This window comes from Piliocolobus tephrosceles, chromosome 13 (genome assembly GCF_002776525.5).
Source record: "Piliocolobus tephrosceles isolate RC106 chromosome 13, ASM277652v3, whole genome shotgun sequence".
Lineage (NCBI taxonomy): Eukaryota > Metazoa > Chordata > Mammalia > Primates > Cercopithecidae > Piliocolobus > Piliocolobus tephrosceles.
Window position 1 is genome coordinate 84867388 of NC_045446.1, and position 19846 is coordinate 84887233.

At 42.7% G+C, this 19846-nt stretch overlaps 1 protein-coding gene across 1 annotated transcript; it reads left to right on the forward strand.

Annotated features, from left to right (window-relative positions):
- The first annotated feature begins 10202 nt into the window (after positions 1-10202).
- Positions 10203-11758, forward strand: LOC111551605 (lysine-specific demethylase 4E). Its single transcript, XM_023225631.2, is given in 2 exon segments — positions 10203-11711; positions 11714-11758. Coding segments are annotated over 2 exon segments (1554 nt in total).
- Positions 11759-19846: the final 8088 nt, after the last annotated feature.

Here is a 19846-nt window from a genome sequence, read left to right on the forward strand (position 1 = left end):
AATTCAGTAATGAAAAGGAATGAATTGCTGGTACGTGCAACAGGATAGATGATCTCACAGACATTGGGTATGGGAAAAGAAGCAAAATCCAAGTGAATACATATTGTATGATTCCATACCTATTCATTCCCAAATCAGGCCATACTCCCCCGTAATCATCCAAGTTAGAAAGTGGTTGCCTCTGGTGGGGAGTGGGGATTGACTGGAAAGCTCCTGTCCTGAGAGAATGCTATGGGGCTGTGCTAATATTCTATGTCTTCTTTCATGTGATGATTACATGAGTGTATATAATTTTTAAAACTCACTGAAGTGGAGACCTATGATCTATGTGTTTTATTGCCTATATCTTAAACTGGAGAAAAGCAAATAGGAGACAAGACAAGGGCAGCTAGAAAAGTAAGAACCATCTTAATAAATTCTGGAATGCTTAGTCATGGGTTAGCAGGCTATGCAGTTAGTTGTTTACTGTATTTTTTGTTGTTTTTACTGATTATTATTTTTCACTGTTTCTTTTCTTTTGTGAACACATTTAATCCTTGGTTGGTTGAACCCACTGATGCTGAACCCAGAGAATATGGAGGCCTGACTGCCTTCTGTGACCAAGATATCCATTCATAGATGGGAGTACATGTGAGCTCCAGTATCTGTGTTCAAGCGTTCTCAGAGCAACATTTTCTGTAAGAGGCCAAAAGTAGAAAGGAACCAAATACTCATTAACAATGGAAACATTTATACCATTGAATAAATTACAGCAAGGAAACAAGACAAAGTACAGCTGTACAGAACAACATAGATAAGGGAAATGCCAAGCAAAAAATACATGAAAATACATAAAACACAATTCTGTTCATGTAAGGTCATAACATTTTAAAAATGGACAATGTTTTCATTAATTTAATCCATTTAGTTGTTTTTTTTTTTTTGTTTTTTTTTTTTGAGATAGAGTCTCGCTCTGTCACCCAGGCTGGGGTGCAATGGCACAATCTCAGCTCACTGCAACCTCTTCAAGTGACTCTCCTGCCTCAGCCTCCTGAGTAGCTGGGATTACAGGCATGTGCCACCACGCCCAGCTAATTTTTGTATTTTTAGTAGAGATGTGGTTTCACCGTTTTGGCCAGGCTGGTCTTGAACTCCTGACCTTAAGTGATTCACCTATCTCGACCTCCTAAAGTGCTAGGATTACAGGCATGAGCCACCTCGCCCAGCCTAATTGTGCCTGGCCTCATTCAATTAGAGTTCTTACGAAAAAGAATTTTGTGACTTCTCAGCTATTTGTTAATTTATTTAATTTTTAATTTGTAGCGGTATGAACTCATAGATATTTATTTCATGCTTGGATTATAATTCAATTTATATATTTTGTTGCTCAGCTTGGAGATTTGGCCACTGGAAGTTGTTCTCCTTGTGCCCCTCAAAGTAACCTCATTTTTCACTGTGTGTATTTACCAAGTTTTTATTTTTCACTATTGCAAATGCTTTGGGCTCTGTCTGTATATTACTTGCCCAGGCCTACCAAGTGCTTTGTTTATCAATACTGCCACTTATTTATTTTTTCTTTAAAAGTATCAGATTTTAGTTTTATTAATCATTTCTATTTCAGTATACATTTTCCCTTTTGCTTATTTATCCATGATCATTTTTATATTTCATTTTCTTTTGCATACTTTTGTTTCGTTTCATTTTTACTCACTGCTTAGTTCAACCTGAAGATCAATAGGATTTTAGAAATGTGAATACAGATTTTCAAATAAATATGGATTCAGCTTTTGTATTGTTGACTTTCAATTTCATTTCATTTTGGTCAAGATTGTTTTCTGTATATGCATTCTATGGGATTTTAATTTGATATTTACTTTGTAGCCCTGTATCGGTAAATTTATCTATTATAAATGTTTCTTGTGTACTAAGAGAAGCATTTTCCATTTGCTTTTTAATTGTTGCAATTTCGTTCTTCAAAGTTCTTAAGCTTGTACATATTATTATAACATTATTAATTTTCTACTCTGCTCTATTGGTTCCTGAAAGAACAATGTTAAAAAACATTAAAAACTACCATCACGATTGCATATTTTACTGTCTGACTTTACAACAACTCTCACTCCGGGCTTTCCATGTGTCAGTGCTATGTGTAGGGTCATAAAGTTCATCACTGTACTATTCTGGTGAATTTTTTTATTCAATAACTGTAAAATGTGCCTTTTAAATTCTACAACTACATTGGATATTAATATAGCTGCTTTAGTTTTCTTTTGTTTGGTATTTGTCAGGGTTGCCTTTTTCCATTCCTTGATTTTTAACTACTTAGCTTCGTTTTCAGATTGGTTTAAAATGCAAAATGAAAGGGAGGAGCTTAGATGGGTGGGATGCCTAATCTGGATCCAGCCCAGTGATTACATTAGCTGGGTCCTGATTGGGTTAGGATGTTGCCCAGGTATAAAGCTAGGGTCTTTGGAACAGGGGGCTTTATTTGGAGTTTACCAACAGGAAACCTTTTCTTTGGGTCCTGAAGTATTTTCAGATGGAATTGTGAGTTTTTGATGAAAGGTAGGTTGTTTTATTTCTCTGTCAGAGTACTTCTGGATATCTGTCCTACTGAGAACATTATCATCAATTAGTTCATAAGATTTTGTTAAAAATTGTAAAATATCTCCACCAGATTTTTAGCTATTCTGCTTGTTTCTTACCTCAATGTGTTTTTGTACTTTCTTTTCTCTTCATGCCTATGGCTTTTTACTTCTCATCATGGTTTTTGAAAACTCAGTTTTCATTCTTTGTCATCATTCCTGATGGGTGTTCTGTTTACTTTTGCAATGGTTTTTTCTTGTGAATTTATTTTCATTGTTTCTATTGATGTTAATGCATCCAGTTTCTTGAGTGGACTGCTCAATTTATTCATTTTCAAGTTTGATCATTTTTCATTTTAGTTTGATGCTGCTCTTTTTCTGTTTTATGATTTGACCTAATGTTTGTCTCACGTGTCCATGTGAAGAGACCACCAAACAGGCTTTGTGTGTGCAACAAGGCTGTTTATTTCACCTGGGTGTAGGCGGGCTGAATCCGAAAGAGAGTAAGCTAAGGGTGGTGGGATTATTATTAGTTCTTACAGGTTTTGGGATAGGCGGTGGAGTTAAGAGCAATGTTTTGGGGGCAGGGGGTGGATCTCACAAAGTACATTCTCAAGGGTGGGGAGAATTACAAAGAACCTTCTTAAGGGTGGGGAAGATTACAAAGTACATTGATCAGTTAGGGTGGGGCAGAAACAAATCACAATGGTGGAATGTCATCAGTTAAGGCTATTTTCACTTCTTTTGTGGATCTTCAGTTGCTTCAGGCCATCTGGATATATATGTGCAGGTTGCTGGGGATATGATGGCTTAGCTTGGGCTCAGAGGCCTGACATTCCTGTCTTCTTACATTAATAAGAAAAATAAAACAAAATAGTGGTAAAGTGTTAGGGCAGGGAAAATTTTGGGGGGTGGTATAGAGAGATAATGGGCAATGTTTCTCAGGGCTGCTTCGAGTGGGATTAGGGGTGGCGTGGGAACCTAGAGTGGGAGAGATTAAACTGAAGAAAGATTTTGGGGTAAGGGGTGATACTGTGGGGTTGTTAGAGCATTTGTTGTATACAACGATTGGTGATGGCCTGGATGCAGTTTTGTATGAATTGAGAAACTAAACAGAAGACACAAGGTCTGAATAAGAGAAAGAGAAAAACAGTTATTAAAGGACTAAGAACTGGGAGGACCCAGGACATCCAATTAGAGAGTGCCCAAGGAGGTTCAGCATAGCCCTGCCAGCAAAAATTACTTACTTACTTTAAGAGGGCGTTAACAGTGGCCATTTGAGGACAGCACCAGGAGATATCAGCTGTGATGGCTTGGAGAAACAGTGTAAACCGGCAGTGTAAACAAGAGTAGGGCATTTATGAGTAGTTGAGAACAGTGAATAGGAGTATGACTAGACACAAGATAGTAGGGATGACTAGTTTTTGGGGCTCAGTCCAAGTAGTGGGGGTGACTTCATAAAGCCCTACTGCAAAAAGTAGGGTAAGGACAAACAGACCTAACATAATGAAGGGATGTATTAGGCGCATAAGGGTTATCACTGTTCTTCAGAAATGTGAGTCAGTTTAAGGGAAGTAGGGGAAAGTACTTGCGACTTTCAGGAGGAAGAGGAGAGATTAGGCTGGCTGGCCAATGGACACAGCTTTATCCTGGAACAGTGAACCCAGTGGGGAGGATCTTGCAGGTGGACGGCAGTTGGGGTACTACAGATGACTAAGTAGGGTCCAGTCCATTGAGGTTGTAGAGTTTGAGGGATCAGATTCTTAATAAGAACTGATCGTCCAGCGAGGGTGTCTTCATATGGCTGGAAATCTGGAGTAGGCGAGAGAAGATTAACAGCCTGGTGAATTTCCTGTCTAGCCTGCTGGAGGACTGGAAGATAGTCGTGTAGAGGGCTGGTGTCTGGGATGAGGTTGGGGCCAAGCAAGAAAGTGCATCCACACGAAAGTTCAAATGGACTGTACCCTGTAGCATCTCGAGGACAGGCTCTAATTCTGAGAAGGGCAAGAGGTAAAAGTACTGTCCAGTCCTTTTTATGTTGGAGGCTAAGCTTGGTGAGGTGTGTCTTTAAAAGACCATTAATTAGTTCATTTTACCTTTCCTGAAGATTGAGGTCGGTAAGGGATATGAAGCTTCCACTGAATACCAAGAGCCTGAGAAACTGCTTGGGTAATTTGACTAGTAAAGGCCGGTCCGTTATTGGACTATATAGAAGTGGGAAGGCCAAACCGAAGAATAATGTCTGACAGAAGGGAAGAAATGACCGCGGTGGCCTTCTCAGAACCTGTGGGAAAGGCCTCTACCTATCCAGTGAAAGTGTCTACCCAGACCAAGAGGTATTTTAGTTTCCTGACTCAGGGCATGTGAGTAAAGCCAATATGCCAGCCCCGGGTGGGGGCAAATCCCCGAGCTTGATGTGTAGGGAAGGAAGGGGCCTGAACACTCCCTGAGGAGTAGGAGAATAGCAGATGGAACACTAAGAAGTGATTTCCTTGAGGATAGATTTCCACGATGGAAAGGAAATGAGAGGTTCTAAGAGACAGACTAGCGGCTTGTAACCTTCATGGAAGAGGTTATGAAATGATGACAGAATAGAATGGGCCTGTGAGGCTGGAAGGAGATATTTTCCTTGGTCTAAGAACCATTTGCTTTGTGTGGGAAGAGATTGATAGGTGGAAGTTTTAGTGGGGGAGTAGGTGGGAGTGGCCAGATGAGAAGCAGAAAAACTGCTGTGAGGGATAGAAGTTGTAATGCTAGCTGCTTTTTTAGCTACCTTATCAGCATAAACATTGTTCTGAGCGATGGGATGATGATGCCTTTTGATGGCCCTTGCGGTGAATGACTCCAGCTTCCTTTGGAAGTAAAGCGGCTTTGAGAAGAGTTTTTATTAAAGATGCATTAATGATGGAGGACCCTTGCATAGTGAGGAAACCTCTTTCAGCCCATGTAACAGCATGGTGGTGCAGGATATGGGAGGCATATTTAGGGTCAGTATAAATATTGACGTGTAATTCCTTTGCAAGAGTGAGGGCTCGAGTTAAGACAATGAGTTCGGCTTGCTGAGAGCTAGTGGAGGGGGACAGAATGGTAGCCTCAATGATAGATGTGGAAGATACTATAGCATAGCCTGCCTTTGCTGGTGTGTGGCGATTAGGCCTGGTGGAACTTCCATCAATAAACCAAGTGTGATTAGGGTGAGGAACAGGAAAGAAGGAAATATGGGGAAATAGAGTGAATGCCAGGTGGATCAGAGAGATACAGTCATGGGGGTCAGGTGTGGTATCTGGAATAATGTGGGAGGCCAGATTGAAGTCTGGGCCAGGCACAATGGTAACTGTGGGAGACTCAACAAAGAGTGAGTATAGCTGAAGGAGTCGGGGAGCAGAAAGTATATGTGTCAGGTGTGAGGAAGAAAATAGATTTTGGAAGTTATAGAGAGTGAGTTGAGCATAGTTTTTGATTTTGAGGGCCTCTGAAAGTATTAGGGCAGCAGCAGCCACCACATGCAGACATGAGGGCTAGGCTAAAACAGTAAGGTCAAGTTGTTTGGACAGAAAGGCTACAGGGCGTGGTCCTGGCTCTTGTGTAAGAACTCCAACCACACAGCCCTGCACTTTGGCTGTGTGTAATGAAAAGGGTTGGGATGAGTTAGGGAGAGCTAGTGTAGAGGCAGCTTCTAGGGCTGTTTTAAGGAACAGAAAGGAGTGGCCAAAGGATTTAGGATCTGTGGGGTCAGCTAGGTTTGCTTTTGTGAGTTTATATAACGGTTTAGTCAGGATGGTAAAACTAGGTATCCAAAGGCGGAAGTACCTAACCATGCCTAGGAAGGAAAGGAGTTGTTGTTTTGTAGAAGGGATTGGGGTTTGGGAGATTCGTCAAACACAATCAGCAGGGAGAGCACGTGTGTTTTCATTAGAATTATGCTGAGATAGGTAACAGATGAGGAAGAAATTTGGGCTTGACTGAAATAATGAGGGCTGTCCGTGAAGCCTTGCAGCAGTGCAGCCTAGGTAATTTGCTAAGCCTGATGGCTGTCACGGTCAGTCCAAGTGAAAGTGAAGAGACGGTGGGATGAAGGGTGCAAAGGAATAGTAAAGAAAGCATGTTTGAGATCCAGAACAGAATAATGGGTTATGGAGAGAGGTATTTAGGATAGGAGAGTATATGGGTTTAGCGCCACAGGGTGGATAGGCAAAACAATTTGGTTGATAAGGTGCAGATCCTGAACTAACCTGTAAGACTTGTCCGGTTTTTGGACAGTAAAATGGGGGAACTGTATGGAGAGTTTATAGGCTTTAAAAGGCCATGCTGTAACAGAAGAGCGATAACAGGCTTTAATCCTTTTAAACATGCTGCAGGATGGGATATGGGCGTTGAGCGGGGTGAGGGTGATTAGGTTTTAATGAGATGGTGAGGAGTGCATGATCAGTCACCAAGGAGGGAGTAGAGGTATCCCACACTCGTGGGTTAAGGTGGAGAGATACAAGGGGAGGATGCGAAGGAGGCTTTGAACTTGGGGAAAAGGTGGCAATGAGGTGTGGCTGTAGCCCAGGAAGAGTCAGGGAAGCAGATAATTTAGTTAAAATGTCTCGACCTAATGAGGGAGCTGGGCAGGTAGGGATAACTAAAAATGAGGGCATTAAAGAATGTTGTCCAAGTTGGCACCAGACTTGGGAAGTTTTAAGAGGTTTAGAAGCTTGGCCATCAATACCCACAACAGTTATGGAGGCAAGGGAAACAGGCCCTTGAAAAGAAGGTAATGTGGAGTGGGTAGCCTCCGTATTGATTAAGAAGGGGATGGACTTACCCTCCACTGTAATAAGAGTTACCCAAAGCATCTGTCTAGGGGGTTTCCGAGACAATCAGGCAGCATTAGTCTTCAGCCGCTAAACCGAGAAGATCTGGGAAGGAGTCAGTCAGAGAACCTTGGGCCAGAGTTCCAGGGGCTCTGGGAGTGGCTGCCAGGCGAGTCGGACAGTCTGATTTCCAGTGGGGTCCCACACAGATGGCTTAGGAGGAATCCCGGGCTGTGGGCATTCATTGGCCCAGTGGCCAGATTTCCGGCACTTGTAGCAAGCTCCTGGGGTAGGAGGTTCTGGAGGAACCCCTGGCAGCTGAGGTTCAGGCATTTGGAGTTCTTGTGTGCTGGAGATGTGGCTGGGGTTTGACTCACAATGGAGGCAAGGAATTGCAACTGAGAAATACATTGCTACTTGGCTGCCTCTACTCTATTATCGTACACCTTGAAGGCGAGGTTAATTAAGTCCTGTTGTGGGGTTTGAGGGCTGGAATTTAATTTTTGGAGCTTTATTTAATGTCGGGAGCAGGTTGGGTAATAAAATAAAATGCATATTGAGAATAAGACAGCCTTTTGATCTTTTAGGGTCTAGGGCTGTAAAGTGTCTCAGGGTTGCTGCCAAATGAGCCATGAACTGGGCTGGGTTTTTATATTTGATGAAAAAGAGCCTAAACGCTATCTGATTTGGGATAAAAAAAAAAAAAGGAGCATTAACCTTGACCATGCCTTTAGCTCTAGTCACCTTTTTAAGAGGAAATTGCTGGGCAGGTTGGGGAGGGCTAGTCGCAGAACGAAACTGTAAGCCAGACGGGGTGTGAGGAGGGCAGGTGCTAGAAGGATTGTAGGGTGGGGGAGCAGAGGCTGAGGAAGAATTGGGACCTGGCTTGGCCTGGCAAGGAGCAGCCTGGGGAGAAGGGGAGAGGTCAGATAAGTCCATAGAAAAGAAGGATTCAGGGGACTCAGAGCTTGGGGTGGAGACTGAAGGAACAGACAGGAGAGAAAGAAGAAAGATTTGGGACGAGTCTCATTGGGAACAGAGGCTAGGGAGGGACCAATGCGTAAAAGAATGCCTGGATGTCAGGCACCTCACACCATTTGCCCATTTTTTGACAAAAAGTATCTAGGTCTCGTAGGATGGAGAAATCAAAAGTGATGTTTTCTGGCCATTTAGAACCATTGTCGAGTTTGTATTGGGGCCAAGCAGTGTTGCAGAAGAAAATAAGACACTTAGATTTTAGGTCAAGTGAGAGTTGAAGAGGTTTTAAGTTCTTGAGAACACAGGCTAAGGGAGAAGAAGGAGGAATTGAGGGTGGAAGGTTGCTCATAGTGAAGGAGGCAAGTTTAAAGAGAAGGGTAGAGACATGGAGAAGTGGGGTGGGGAGCAGCCCCGGGCTGCAACATGGGTGAGCAGCCAAAGCAGACGTCCCCGCAGTTGACTTGCCACGAAGGGAATGTGGATGAATGACCAAGGCAGGCGTCCCCACGGAGATCAGACACCAATGGAACGTGGGTGAATAATCAGAGAGGCATCCTCGCAATGATTACACACCAAGGGAAGGCTGTCTTCCCAAGTCCGTGACCAGTGCCGGAGTTTTGGGTCCAGGGATAAAATGTGTCTCCTTTGTCTCTACCAGAAAATGAAAGGAACTGAAATTAAGAGAAGGGAGAGATTGAAGGGTGGTGCCAAGATTGAAAGGAGAAAGAGGTTGGGGGATAGTGAGAGAGGTTGGAGAACAGAGTAAAAAGAGGCCGCTTACCTGATTTAAAATCGGTGAGATGTTCCTTGGGCTGGTTGGTCTGAGGACCTGAGGTCATAGGTGGATCTCTTCACAGAGTGAGGGTGAGGACTGGTGACTGGTCTCCCGAAGGAGTCCCACTCACCCGGGTCTTCGGCACCAAATGTCTCACGTGTCCGTGTGAAGAAACCGCCAAACAGGCTTTGTGTGAGCAACAATGCTGTTTATTTCACCTGGGTGCAGGTGGGCTGAGTCCAAAAAGAGAGTCAGCAAAGGGTGGGGGGATTATCATTAGTTCTTACAGGTTTCGGGATAGGCGGTGGAGTTAAGAGCAATGTTTTGGGGGTGGGGGGATCTCATAAAGTACATTCTCAAGGGTGGGGAGAATTACAAAGAACCTTCTTAAGGGTGGGGGAGATTACAAAGTACCTTTATCAGTTAGGGTGGGGCAGAAACAAATCACAATGGTGGAATGTCATCAGTTAAGGCTATTTTCACTTCTTTTGTGGATCTTCAGTTGCTTCAGGCCATCTGGATGTACACGTGCAGGCCACTGGGGATATGATGGCTTAGCTTGGGCTCAGAGGCCTGACAATGTTAACATATCCTGATGTTAGCATAGCATATGTTTTAGTTTAGCTTAATGCTAGCTGAATATTTCTTTTGTCTGGTCATATACTTATTTTAAAAATATGAATATTGTGTATCTTTTGTTGTTGTTATTTAGGTGTATTGTTTCGACTTCCTAGAAGAGACTCCCAGGTACAGTGGTACACTAGCTGCTACTAGTGCACCCAAGCCTGAGAATCAGGAGAAGCCTCACAGTGACACCCCCAACTGAGGAAACTCACAGAGCTGCAGGTAGAGCTGGGACATACTACTTCTTTGGACAAAAATATACTGACTAGAGTGGAGTTCCCCTGGGGAGTCAGAAAGCCTTTGAAAGATCTCACTTGTTCGAAAGTTCAAGTGTGAATTACTCCCTCACAGATAAACCAAAGTATTTTGAAAAACAAAGGGGAGAAAAGAAATTACTCCCCAGAACTCTCAGGCATCTAGAGGACACCTAAGAACTTAGGAGTCAGCTACTTCTTGTGTGCAGCCATGAAGTGTGTGCACTCCGATCCCCAGAACACGAGTCATACCATTATGACTTTTTATCCCACCATGGAAGAATTTACAGATTTCAACAAATACGTTGCTTACATGGAGTCCCAAGGCGCACATCAAGCTGGCCTTGCCAAGGTAATTCCACCCAAGGAATGGAAAGCCAGACAGATGTATGATGATATCGGAGACATCTTAATAGCCACTCCCCTCCAGCAGGTGACCTCTGGACAGGCAGGGGTGTTTACTCAATACCATAAAAAGAAGAAAGCCATGAGGGTGAGGGAGTATCACCACTTGGCAAACAGTAAAAAATATCAGACTCCACCACACCGGAATTTTAGAGATTTGGAGCGACAATACTGGAAGAGCCACCCTGGTAATTCAGCAATTTATGGTGCTGATATTAGTGGCTCCTTATTTGAAGAAAACACTAAACAGTGGAACCTAGGACACCTGGGAACAATTCTGGACCTGCTGGAGCAGGAATGTGGGGTTGTCATTGAGGGTGTCAACACACCCTACCTGTACTTTGGCATGTGGAAGACCACGTTCGCTTGGCACACGGAGGACATGGATCTTTATAGCATCAACTACCTGCACTTTGGGGAGCCCAAAACGTGGTATGCAGTGCCCCCAGAACATGGTCAGCGCCTGGAACGTCTGGCCAGGGAGCTCTTCCCGGACACTTCTCGGGGCTGTGAGGGCTTCCTGCGGCACAAGGTGGCCCTCATCTCGCCAACAGTTCTCAAAAAGAATGGGATCCCCTTCAATCGCATGACTCAGGAGGCTGGGGAGTTCATGGTGACCTTTCCCTATGGCTACCATGCTGGCTTCAACCATGGCTTCAACTGCGCAGAGGCCATCAATTTTGCCACTCCACGATGGATTGATTATGGCAAAGTAGCTTCACAGTGTAGCTGTGGGGAGGCGAGGGTCACCTTTTCCATGGACGCCTTCGTGCGCATTGTGCAACCCAAGAGTTATGAGCTCTGGAAACATAGGCAAGACTTGGCCACTGTGGATCACACAGAGCCCAGGGTTGCAGAAAGCCAAGAGCTGAGCAACTGGAGAAATGATATAGTACTTAGAAGAGCTGCTCTGGGCCTGAGGCTTCTCCCAAACCTCACAGCCCGGTGTCCCACACAGCCTGTGTCCCCAGGGCACTGTTACAACCAAAAAGGTTGTGGCACTGATGCTGTGCCTGGATCTGCATTCCAAAGCTCTGCATATCATACCCAGTCACTTACCCTGGGGATATCAGCCCAGGTTCTTCTCCCTTCCACTGGAAGCTGGGGTTCTTGTGGTCGTGGTCATGGTCATGGTCGTGGTCGTGGTCGTGGTCGTGGTCGTGGTCGTGGTCGAGGTCGAGGTCGTGGTCGAGGTCGAGGTCGTGGTCGTGGTCGTTGTCCTTGAGAACTGGGGACTGAAGAGACAACTGTTCAGCCTGTATCCAAGAGGGGCCTTTTAATGGGTACAAGGAACAGAGCTCGAGGCCGCAGGCCTCTCAGCTCCAGCTTGACAATGATTTGATGACAAATCCATCCTTTTGAGTGGTGGCCTTCCACATCTTGCCAAGGGTTCTGGCTGCTGCTGTGTCCCTGATCTTCAACTCCTGAGGCCCCCACTGGATCCTGATGAAACCATGCACCCTAGCCCATACCTGCTATCCCTCAGCAGCACTACTAGTAATCTCCCTGATGTTGTCTGAATGACTCCTCCCAATGTCATTGTGCCTTTGATTACGTTTTCCAGGGACACTGGTGGGGACTGGAAATCCCTGGTGAACATGGGCAAGGTTGTAGCAATGGACCACTCTTATGGCTCTAGGGTTCTGACCCCAACTAAGTTTTCCAGAATCTCCTGGGCTCCTAACTCATCTGCTGGGGCTAAAGACAGGCAGAGATACATCACTGAGTTTGGGGATATTTTCCTCTAATGCATGATCAGTCCTCTGGATCATGGTTATGGAATATGGTGACACACAGAAAATGTCAGTGTCTCTCTTATCCCAACCCCAGGATCAAAGAAGATTCTTGCCAAGGACAATTGTAGCCTGGGCCTCTGCTCAGTGAAGATTCTTTACCTGCAGTAACTGACACATTTCCAAGGCCCCAGATACTGTCTCCAACTGTGACAACCAGGGCTTCCAGAGGCCACTGAACTCGCCTCCCAACAGGTTGTCATAGGATGTTGTGGAACCTCTCAGGGACTCTCTGTTTACTTCACATTGTGCCTGTGTCCTCCACCATGGCCTAGATGCCATGGACAGCACTTGTTTCTGATGTCCCCCTTAGGATACCTCCCTTACAGTGCTATGAGTCCAGATCCCATGGTAATTTGAGCTCACAGTGGATGATGCTGAGAATCTGACTGAACCTCTCATTTTTACTTCTCATCTGGTCCTCTATGTCTCTGACCCCAGATTCCACTGGACATTGCCACAGCCCCAGTGGGGTTCAGGGCTTCTCACAATCCTTCAATTGCAACATGCCCTTTATCCCAGGCCACCATCCACTGCTCATGTACAAACTAGACCTTTTGACTGACTGAGTTACTTAGCCAGTTATGGCTTCAGAGATATTTTGTAACTATACTGATGTTAATTAAATTTGCTGTCTCTAATGTGTATCTCCAAAGAAAATAAAATTCTTAGTACATGTTTTTTAAATTAGAATATAAAAAATATATATCCAAAAGAAAGTGATTTAGAAAAGAGATTGAGATAAAAGAATGGGGAAACTACACCAAACAAAGAACAAAGTAGCTTTACAGATCTTAATATCAGGCAAACCTGAATTGAGACCAAAGGTACATAGCATGGGTCTTCACAATGCAAAATACTAAATTTCACAATGAAATTATAGTGGTCATGAATATTCAAGTAAGTTCCACAAAGTATAAATTATAGTAGGTAAAAGCCAAGTTTAAAGAAACAGATTAAAAATAGGAACATTTAAGTCACCAGTGTGGTTTGGATATGTGTTCCTCCCCAAATCTCATATGGAATTTTAATCTCTAATGTTGGAGGTGGGGCCTGGTGGGAGATGACTAGATCATGGGGGTGGTTTGTCATGAATGATTTAGCAGTATCCCCGTAGTGCTATTCTTGTGATACAGTTCTAGGAGTATCTGGTTGCTTAAAAGTGTGTACCACCTTCCCCCTCTCCCTTCCTCCTGCTCCAGCTATATATGATGTGCCTGTTTCCCCTTTCCCCATGATTGTAAATTTCCTGAGGCTTTCCCAGAAGCTGAAGCTCCTATGCTCCCTGCACAGCCTGCAGAACCATGAGCCAATTAAAACTCTTGTCTTTATAATATAAATTACCCAATTTCAAGGAATTTTTTTTTTTTTAATGTAGTTTCGCTCTTGCCCAGGCTGGAGTGCAGTGGCACAATCTCAGCTCACTGCAACCTCTGCCTTCTGGGTTCAAGCGCTTCTACTGCCTCAGCCTCCCTAGTAGCTGAGATTACTGGTACCTGCCACCACACCCAGCTAATTTTGTATTTTTAGTGCAGATGGTGTTTAATCATGTTGGCCAGGCTGATCTCAAACTCCTGACCTCAGGTGATCCACCTGCCTTGTCTTCCCAAAGTGCTGGGATTACAGGCGTGAGGGACCACACCTAGCCTTCAGGTATTTCTTTACAGCAATGTGTGAATGAAACAGTCTCTCATCCAAGGTAGAAAAAATGGAGAAATATAAGGATACGGAAAACTTAAACTACATTAACAGTAAGGTAGTATTGACCTACTAGATGATAGAAAATACTTCCTCTCTTCAAGTACCAAAAAAGCCAAATTTTCACAAAACAATAAATATCTATTACATGCATAAACTCTGCAGTTAGAAAGCCTGATTTTGTTCCCAAGTTTCTTATCAGCTTGTGTGACCTTGAAAATTACTTAACCTTATGACTCAGTTCCCTCAACATAAAATGAAGATAGCACCTACCTCATGTGTTTAGTTGACAGTTCTATGCATTAATATGTGCAATTTGTTAATATCAATGCTTGGGACACAATAGCATTATTGGAGTGTTTCTAGATTTAAAACTTAATAAAATACAAATAAATATATGAGATTCATTTACAATAGTGCTGAGGAAAATCTGCAGCCTTAAGTATTTTCTCCATCATATTCAAAGAATGAAATTAACTGGATTAAACTTCTAATGTACAAGTTAGGAAAAGATAAACTGAAAGTAGTTGGAAGGAATTCATACATGTATACACATAAATTAATGAGTTAAAATAACTGTAAAATATATACTAAACACAAAGCACCAATGATATGGATTTTTTGTTAGAAAAATTAACTTACTAAACAAAAAATGTAAGGCATACATTTCTGTGTCTGAAATATAGAAAGAGCAGAAGATCTGCCCATTCAAAAATGAGGATTAGACAAATTTGCAGAGGAATTGTGTGACATCTTCATTTCTAGTATACCTAGGCCTTTAAAATGAGAAAAAAATTTATATTTTAAAATAAGTACATCATTGACAGAAAATCCTGATGAATTGCAGAATGAGAGAAAATGGACAAAACTTATTGATGAACATCAGTGTAAAAATTTTAACTTAAGCATTAGCTAAGATAATCTAAGTATATTAAAAGAGTAACATATGATGACTACATGGGATTTATTGCAGGAAGGTAACAATGGTTTAAAGCAAGGAAATCTGGAAATATAACATCTTATAAATATATCCAGAAATTATATGATTATGTTTATAGAGGCTGATAGTCATTTGATAAAATTCAACAGTCAGTCTTGGTTTACACTCACCCACAAGGAAGCAATGAATCAATCCTTCCGTAAAATAAAATACAAAATTGTTTATCTAGTAGTGAGATATTTTAGACCCAAGCCACCATTTTCCTTAATGTGAGGTATTTGAGGCACTTCAGTCAATAATGTATGGAATTTGCACTATTAACCACTGAAAATATTTTTAGAACTGTAATTGATGGAAGGGAAGAGACAAAACTTAATTTGTTGTGCTTGCCGTTGATAAGGCTGAATGTGGGGAAAACTCAAGGAGAAGGCTAAACTTCTAAATGGTTTCTTTATGGTCACCATGCTGGCTTCAACCATGGCTTTAACTTCCAGGAGGCCATGAATTTTGCCACCATGGAATAGATCAATTCAAGCAAAGTGGAGTCTCAGTGCAGTGATGGAAAGCCACTGTGGGCATCCTGTAACCCAAGTGCTATGACCTGTGGAAACACAGTCATTTGGGGCAGTTGCAGACCCCATGGAGTCCAGGGCACATGCCAGCCTGGAGATGCCCACCTGGTGAAAGATCCAAGTGCTGGAGAGGACTAGCCTGGCCCCAGTCACCACCCATGTCAACAGGGTCATGACGCACTCAACCTATGGCCTCGGGCTGTGGTTCCCATTGCCTTACCCTTGTGCCTGGTGTTCCCATGGCCTTTCCATCCTGCAATGATGCTTCCCAGCCCATGAACTTAGCCTGGACCCACTGCCCACCCCAGCTCTGCCAACCCTGGTCTGAACCCTTCAACTGACAGACGTGGCCATGGTCCTTGCCCTCTGTAACTGGGGACACAGGAGCCAATACTCTAGGCTCCAGCCAGGAGGTGCCTCTTGATGGTCACAGGGCACACAGCTTTAGGCCCTCAGCCTCAGGCCCTGAGTCTAAGTCCTTGCCCACAGATGGAGCCTTGATGAACAGGCCTGTACCACTAAGCCCAGGATCCAGCATCCTGCCAAGGATCTGGGTGCTGCTGGGCCCCTGCCTTTGAGCCCATGGTCAGTCTTTATACTTCACTGCTCTGCTATGTGAGGGCCTCTTGATATTGCTCACATTTACATCTCAGAATTTTGGGCAAATTTTCAGACCACTAACATTATAGAGCCTCTCAGTGCTGAGACAGACCCTCTGGTGAGGCACCTGGGTGCTGCTGAGTATATTAAGTATATTCTTTATCCTGCAAGACCTTTTAATGTCTTGACACTTCTACTTCTGTGTCACCAGCTGAGATTTCATCCATTGGACATGAGTGTCTCTGAGAACAAGGTCTTCCTGGGTTTACTGGGAACTCATCTATCCCAGCATCCCAATTGCTGGAACAACTATGGAGGCTGCTGCACTTCTGAAGAGTTCACAATGTGGTTCCCCTTCAATCTTCTTCCCTTACGTATCCCACCCCAACTCTCCCTTTCTAGCAAAACTAGCCTCTTATGACCAATTAGCTCAATAGAGTTAGAAAAAAGTATCTTTCTGAGTCATTGAGGTATTCAAAATGTGATGTCACCTGTATTTGTTCACAAATGAATTAAAAGTCACCAAAATGTAAGATCTGACTTTCTTCTAATATTGTAGTTTCAAACAACTGGCAAAGGAGGTTATTCTCCATGCATTTTTCTTCATAATTAGTTAAAAAGTTTTAAGGCAAAATGTATTTTATGGGCTGGTTACATTGTGTGGTGATGCTGAGCTCAGGGCATGGTTTTGGGGTTCTGGCTGTCTGGCCAGGTGGGAGCACTGGGTTGCAGTCATGCTTTGAGGCTGGCCTTAGGCCCAGCCTGGTTCTCAGCTAAATAGCAGGACCCAAATTGCTGGGAAAGATGAGCAGCCCTAGGCTTAAGGTGCCATCTGACTATCTTCTCTCCTGGGCTTCACTGCCTTTTCAAAGCTATTTGTATATTTCACACTGGTAACTCATTCACTCAACCCAATATTGTCCCTAAATAAGTGAACAAGGTTTCAATCAGGAATGTGTGCTGTATAGAAACTAAAGAAGGATTGGACAACAGAGCAGAATGAGCTGGGACTGGTTGAGTGGCCGGTCTCAGAAGGATTCACTCAGCAGGAGACTTTGGGGACCCAATTATAAAATGGGGAGGTCTGGAGAAGAATTCCCTGCTTGCAGGGACCAGCAAGTACAACAGACCTAACATAGAACTTGTGAGTTTGTGTTTCCAGGAATACAAAAGAAGCTTATTTGTGTCTGGGACATAGAGAGGAAGGGAGAGAGGCAGGGGGCAGAGCATGGAGGGCCTTGTGTCTCATGTCAGGTGCATTATGTGGTGTTCCTTCAACTTGAAAGGAGAAGGCATTAAAACAGCAGTGGAAAAGATGTGAACGACACATTTAAGTAATCAGCTTAGTTGTTCTGTGGAGAATGTGTGAGTAGGAGAAGCAATTAGAGTTTATAATACAAGTGAAAGTGACAGTTGCTTACACTTAATTGTTAGTATTGCAAATGCACAGAAATGGAAAAATTCAGAATATATTTTTAACATTGAAAATGACAGTTTTGATGAAGAAGGAAACATTCAGAGAAGCAAACCACTGCCCACCTTAATACCACCCCTCCTTAACTTCCCCACTCCCATCCAGAATTTCAAGAAGGCTGTACATTTTGAAGCATGAGTAATCAAAACTCGGTGCTTGTCTAAAGTTCTCAATAAAGAGCAGAAAAACTCTTATCATCCTGTCTCTCCCATTCATTCAGGCAACTTTGTCTTTCTTAACATAACAAGAAGTTTACTCTTTGGAAAATTCAAGCTGAGGGACAACATAGGGTCTCCAGGCATACAGGAGGATGGACTGAGATGCCTGGCTGAAAAGGTTTAAGCTAATAGTGACACGGCGGAACCAAAGACGAAAGCACACTGCATTCACTGGAAGGGAGTAGCCTAGAGAACTGCTGATCCCTCAGTACATCCTGCATGACCAAGGAATGAAATTTTATGTGATAGATAAAAGCCTCATTGACCCTGGAGTGCAGTAAGCAGAGAGCCTTCAGCTGCAGAGAGCTGCCTCACCCAAAGCATGCCTCTTCCCAGTTTGGCCCACATTTCATGACTGCTCAGTGCTGGAGCATAAAGCTTGGCCATCTTTGCTCAACTTAGCACATCGCTGAAGGGCCATTTGTGCTCCAGATTTGCCAAGACTATCTTTGGCCCTAATCCTCAGCTCCAATTTTCCCTGTGCTCAAACATGCTTCCTTCCTCTCCTTTTCTCAGATATGAATCCCAAGCACACTTGTTAAGAAAGATCTTGGTGCCAAAGTCTGTTCCATAACAGACCTGACCTACAACTTTACTTCAGGTTTCATTGTGTTTCAAAAGCTTAATTTTCTTGAGAGAATAAAGAGTGATAGCCCCTACTGAAATCATAGTTCTTTGCATGGTTATTTAGTGATGTGAGGAGATAGAAATGGCCACATAAGAATTTCAGCTTTTAATTTACGGAATTATTGTTGTGACCCCTGGTGCAAACATGTCCCTTTGAACACCAGAAGTCACAAGGGCAAGAAGAAACATCTTGCCATTGGCATGATGGATCAATACCAGTTTTCTCCTGGATTAACTGTAACCATGTACTCTGCTCTGAGCAAAACAGTATCATGTTTGGAGCAACTGACTCTCACATACATTGCTTGTGGGAATGTAACATTGTACAGCCCCATTGAAAAACTGTTTGTCAATGTTCTGTAAACTTGACCACTCATCTATCCATACTCATTCTCTTCCTAGGTATTTACCCAATCATTAAAAATCAGGAACTGTGAATAATCCACGTGTCTGAACAGATGAGTGGAAAAGCTATAGCATATTAAATAGTTACAAAAAGCAATGATTCATTTTATATTCATTCAAAAAAATGGCCAAAATAAGTTGTGCTCGTAGAACTTAGATCGTGGTTGTCTCTGGTGAGAGTGGGAATTAACTGGGAAGTTCTAGGCATGTGAAAATGTTGTGGGGCTATGGGAATGTTCTGCGTCTCATTTAGAGTGCTGATTACATGGGTGTATATAATTGTTTAAACTGGAGGAATTGGCAGAGCAAGATAGTATAATAGAAAGCTCTAAATCAGATTTAGTCTGCCTTATATCAAATGGATCTAATAGATATTGACAGGACACTTCATCCACCAGTTGTAAAAAGTTGTAAAATACACATTCTTTTCCTCAGCACATGGATCATTCTCAAGAATAGACCATATGGTAGGTAACAAAATACATCTTTAAAAGTTCAAAAATTCAAATAATTCCAAGCATCTTCTCTGGACACAGTGGAACAAAACTAGAAATCAAAACAAGAGGAATTTTGGAAATTATGCAAACACATAGAAATTAACCAATATGCACCTGAATCTCCAGTAGGTCAATGAAGAAATTAAGAAGGAAATTGAAGAATTTCCTGAAACAAATCATAATGGAAATGCAATATATTAAAACCTATAGGATACAGTAAAAAGCAGTACTAACATGGAAGTTTATAGCTATAAGTTCCTACATCAAAAAAGAGGAAAAACTTCAAATAAACCACCTAATGATGCCTCTTAAAGGAGTAGAAAGGTAAGAACAAAAATAATCCAAAATTAGTAGAAGAAAAGAAATAATAAAAATCACAGCAGAAATTAATGAAATCAAAATGAGGAAAACAATGCAAAAGATCACTGAAACAAAGAGTTGTTGTTTTGAAAAGTTAAACCAAATTGACAAACCTTTAGCCGATTAAGAAAAAGAGACAGAAGATCTAAATCAATAAAATCAGAAATGAAAAAGGAGGCACTGCAATAGATACTGCAGAAATTCAAAGTATCATTAGTGGCTACTATGAGCAACTATATAGCAATAAGTTGAAAAACCTAGAAGAA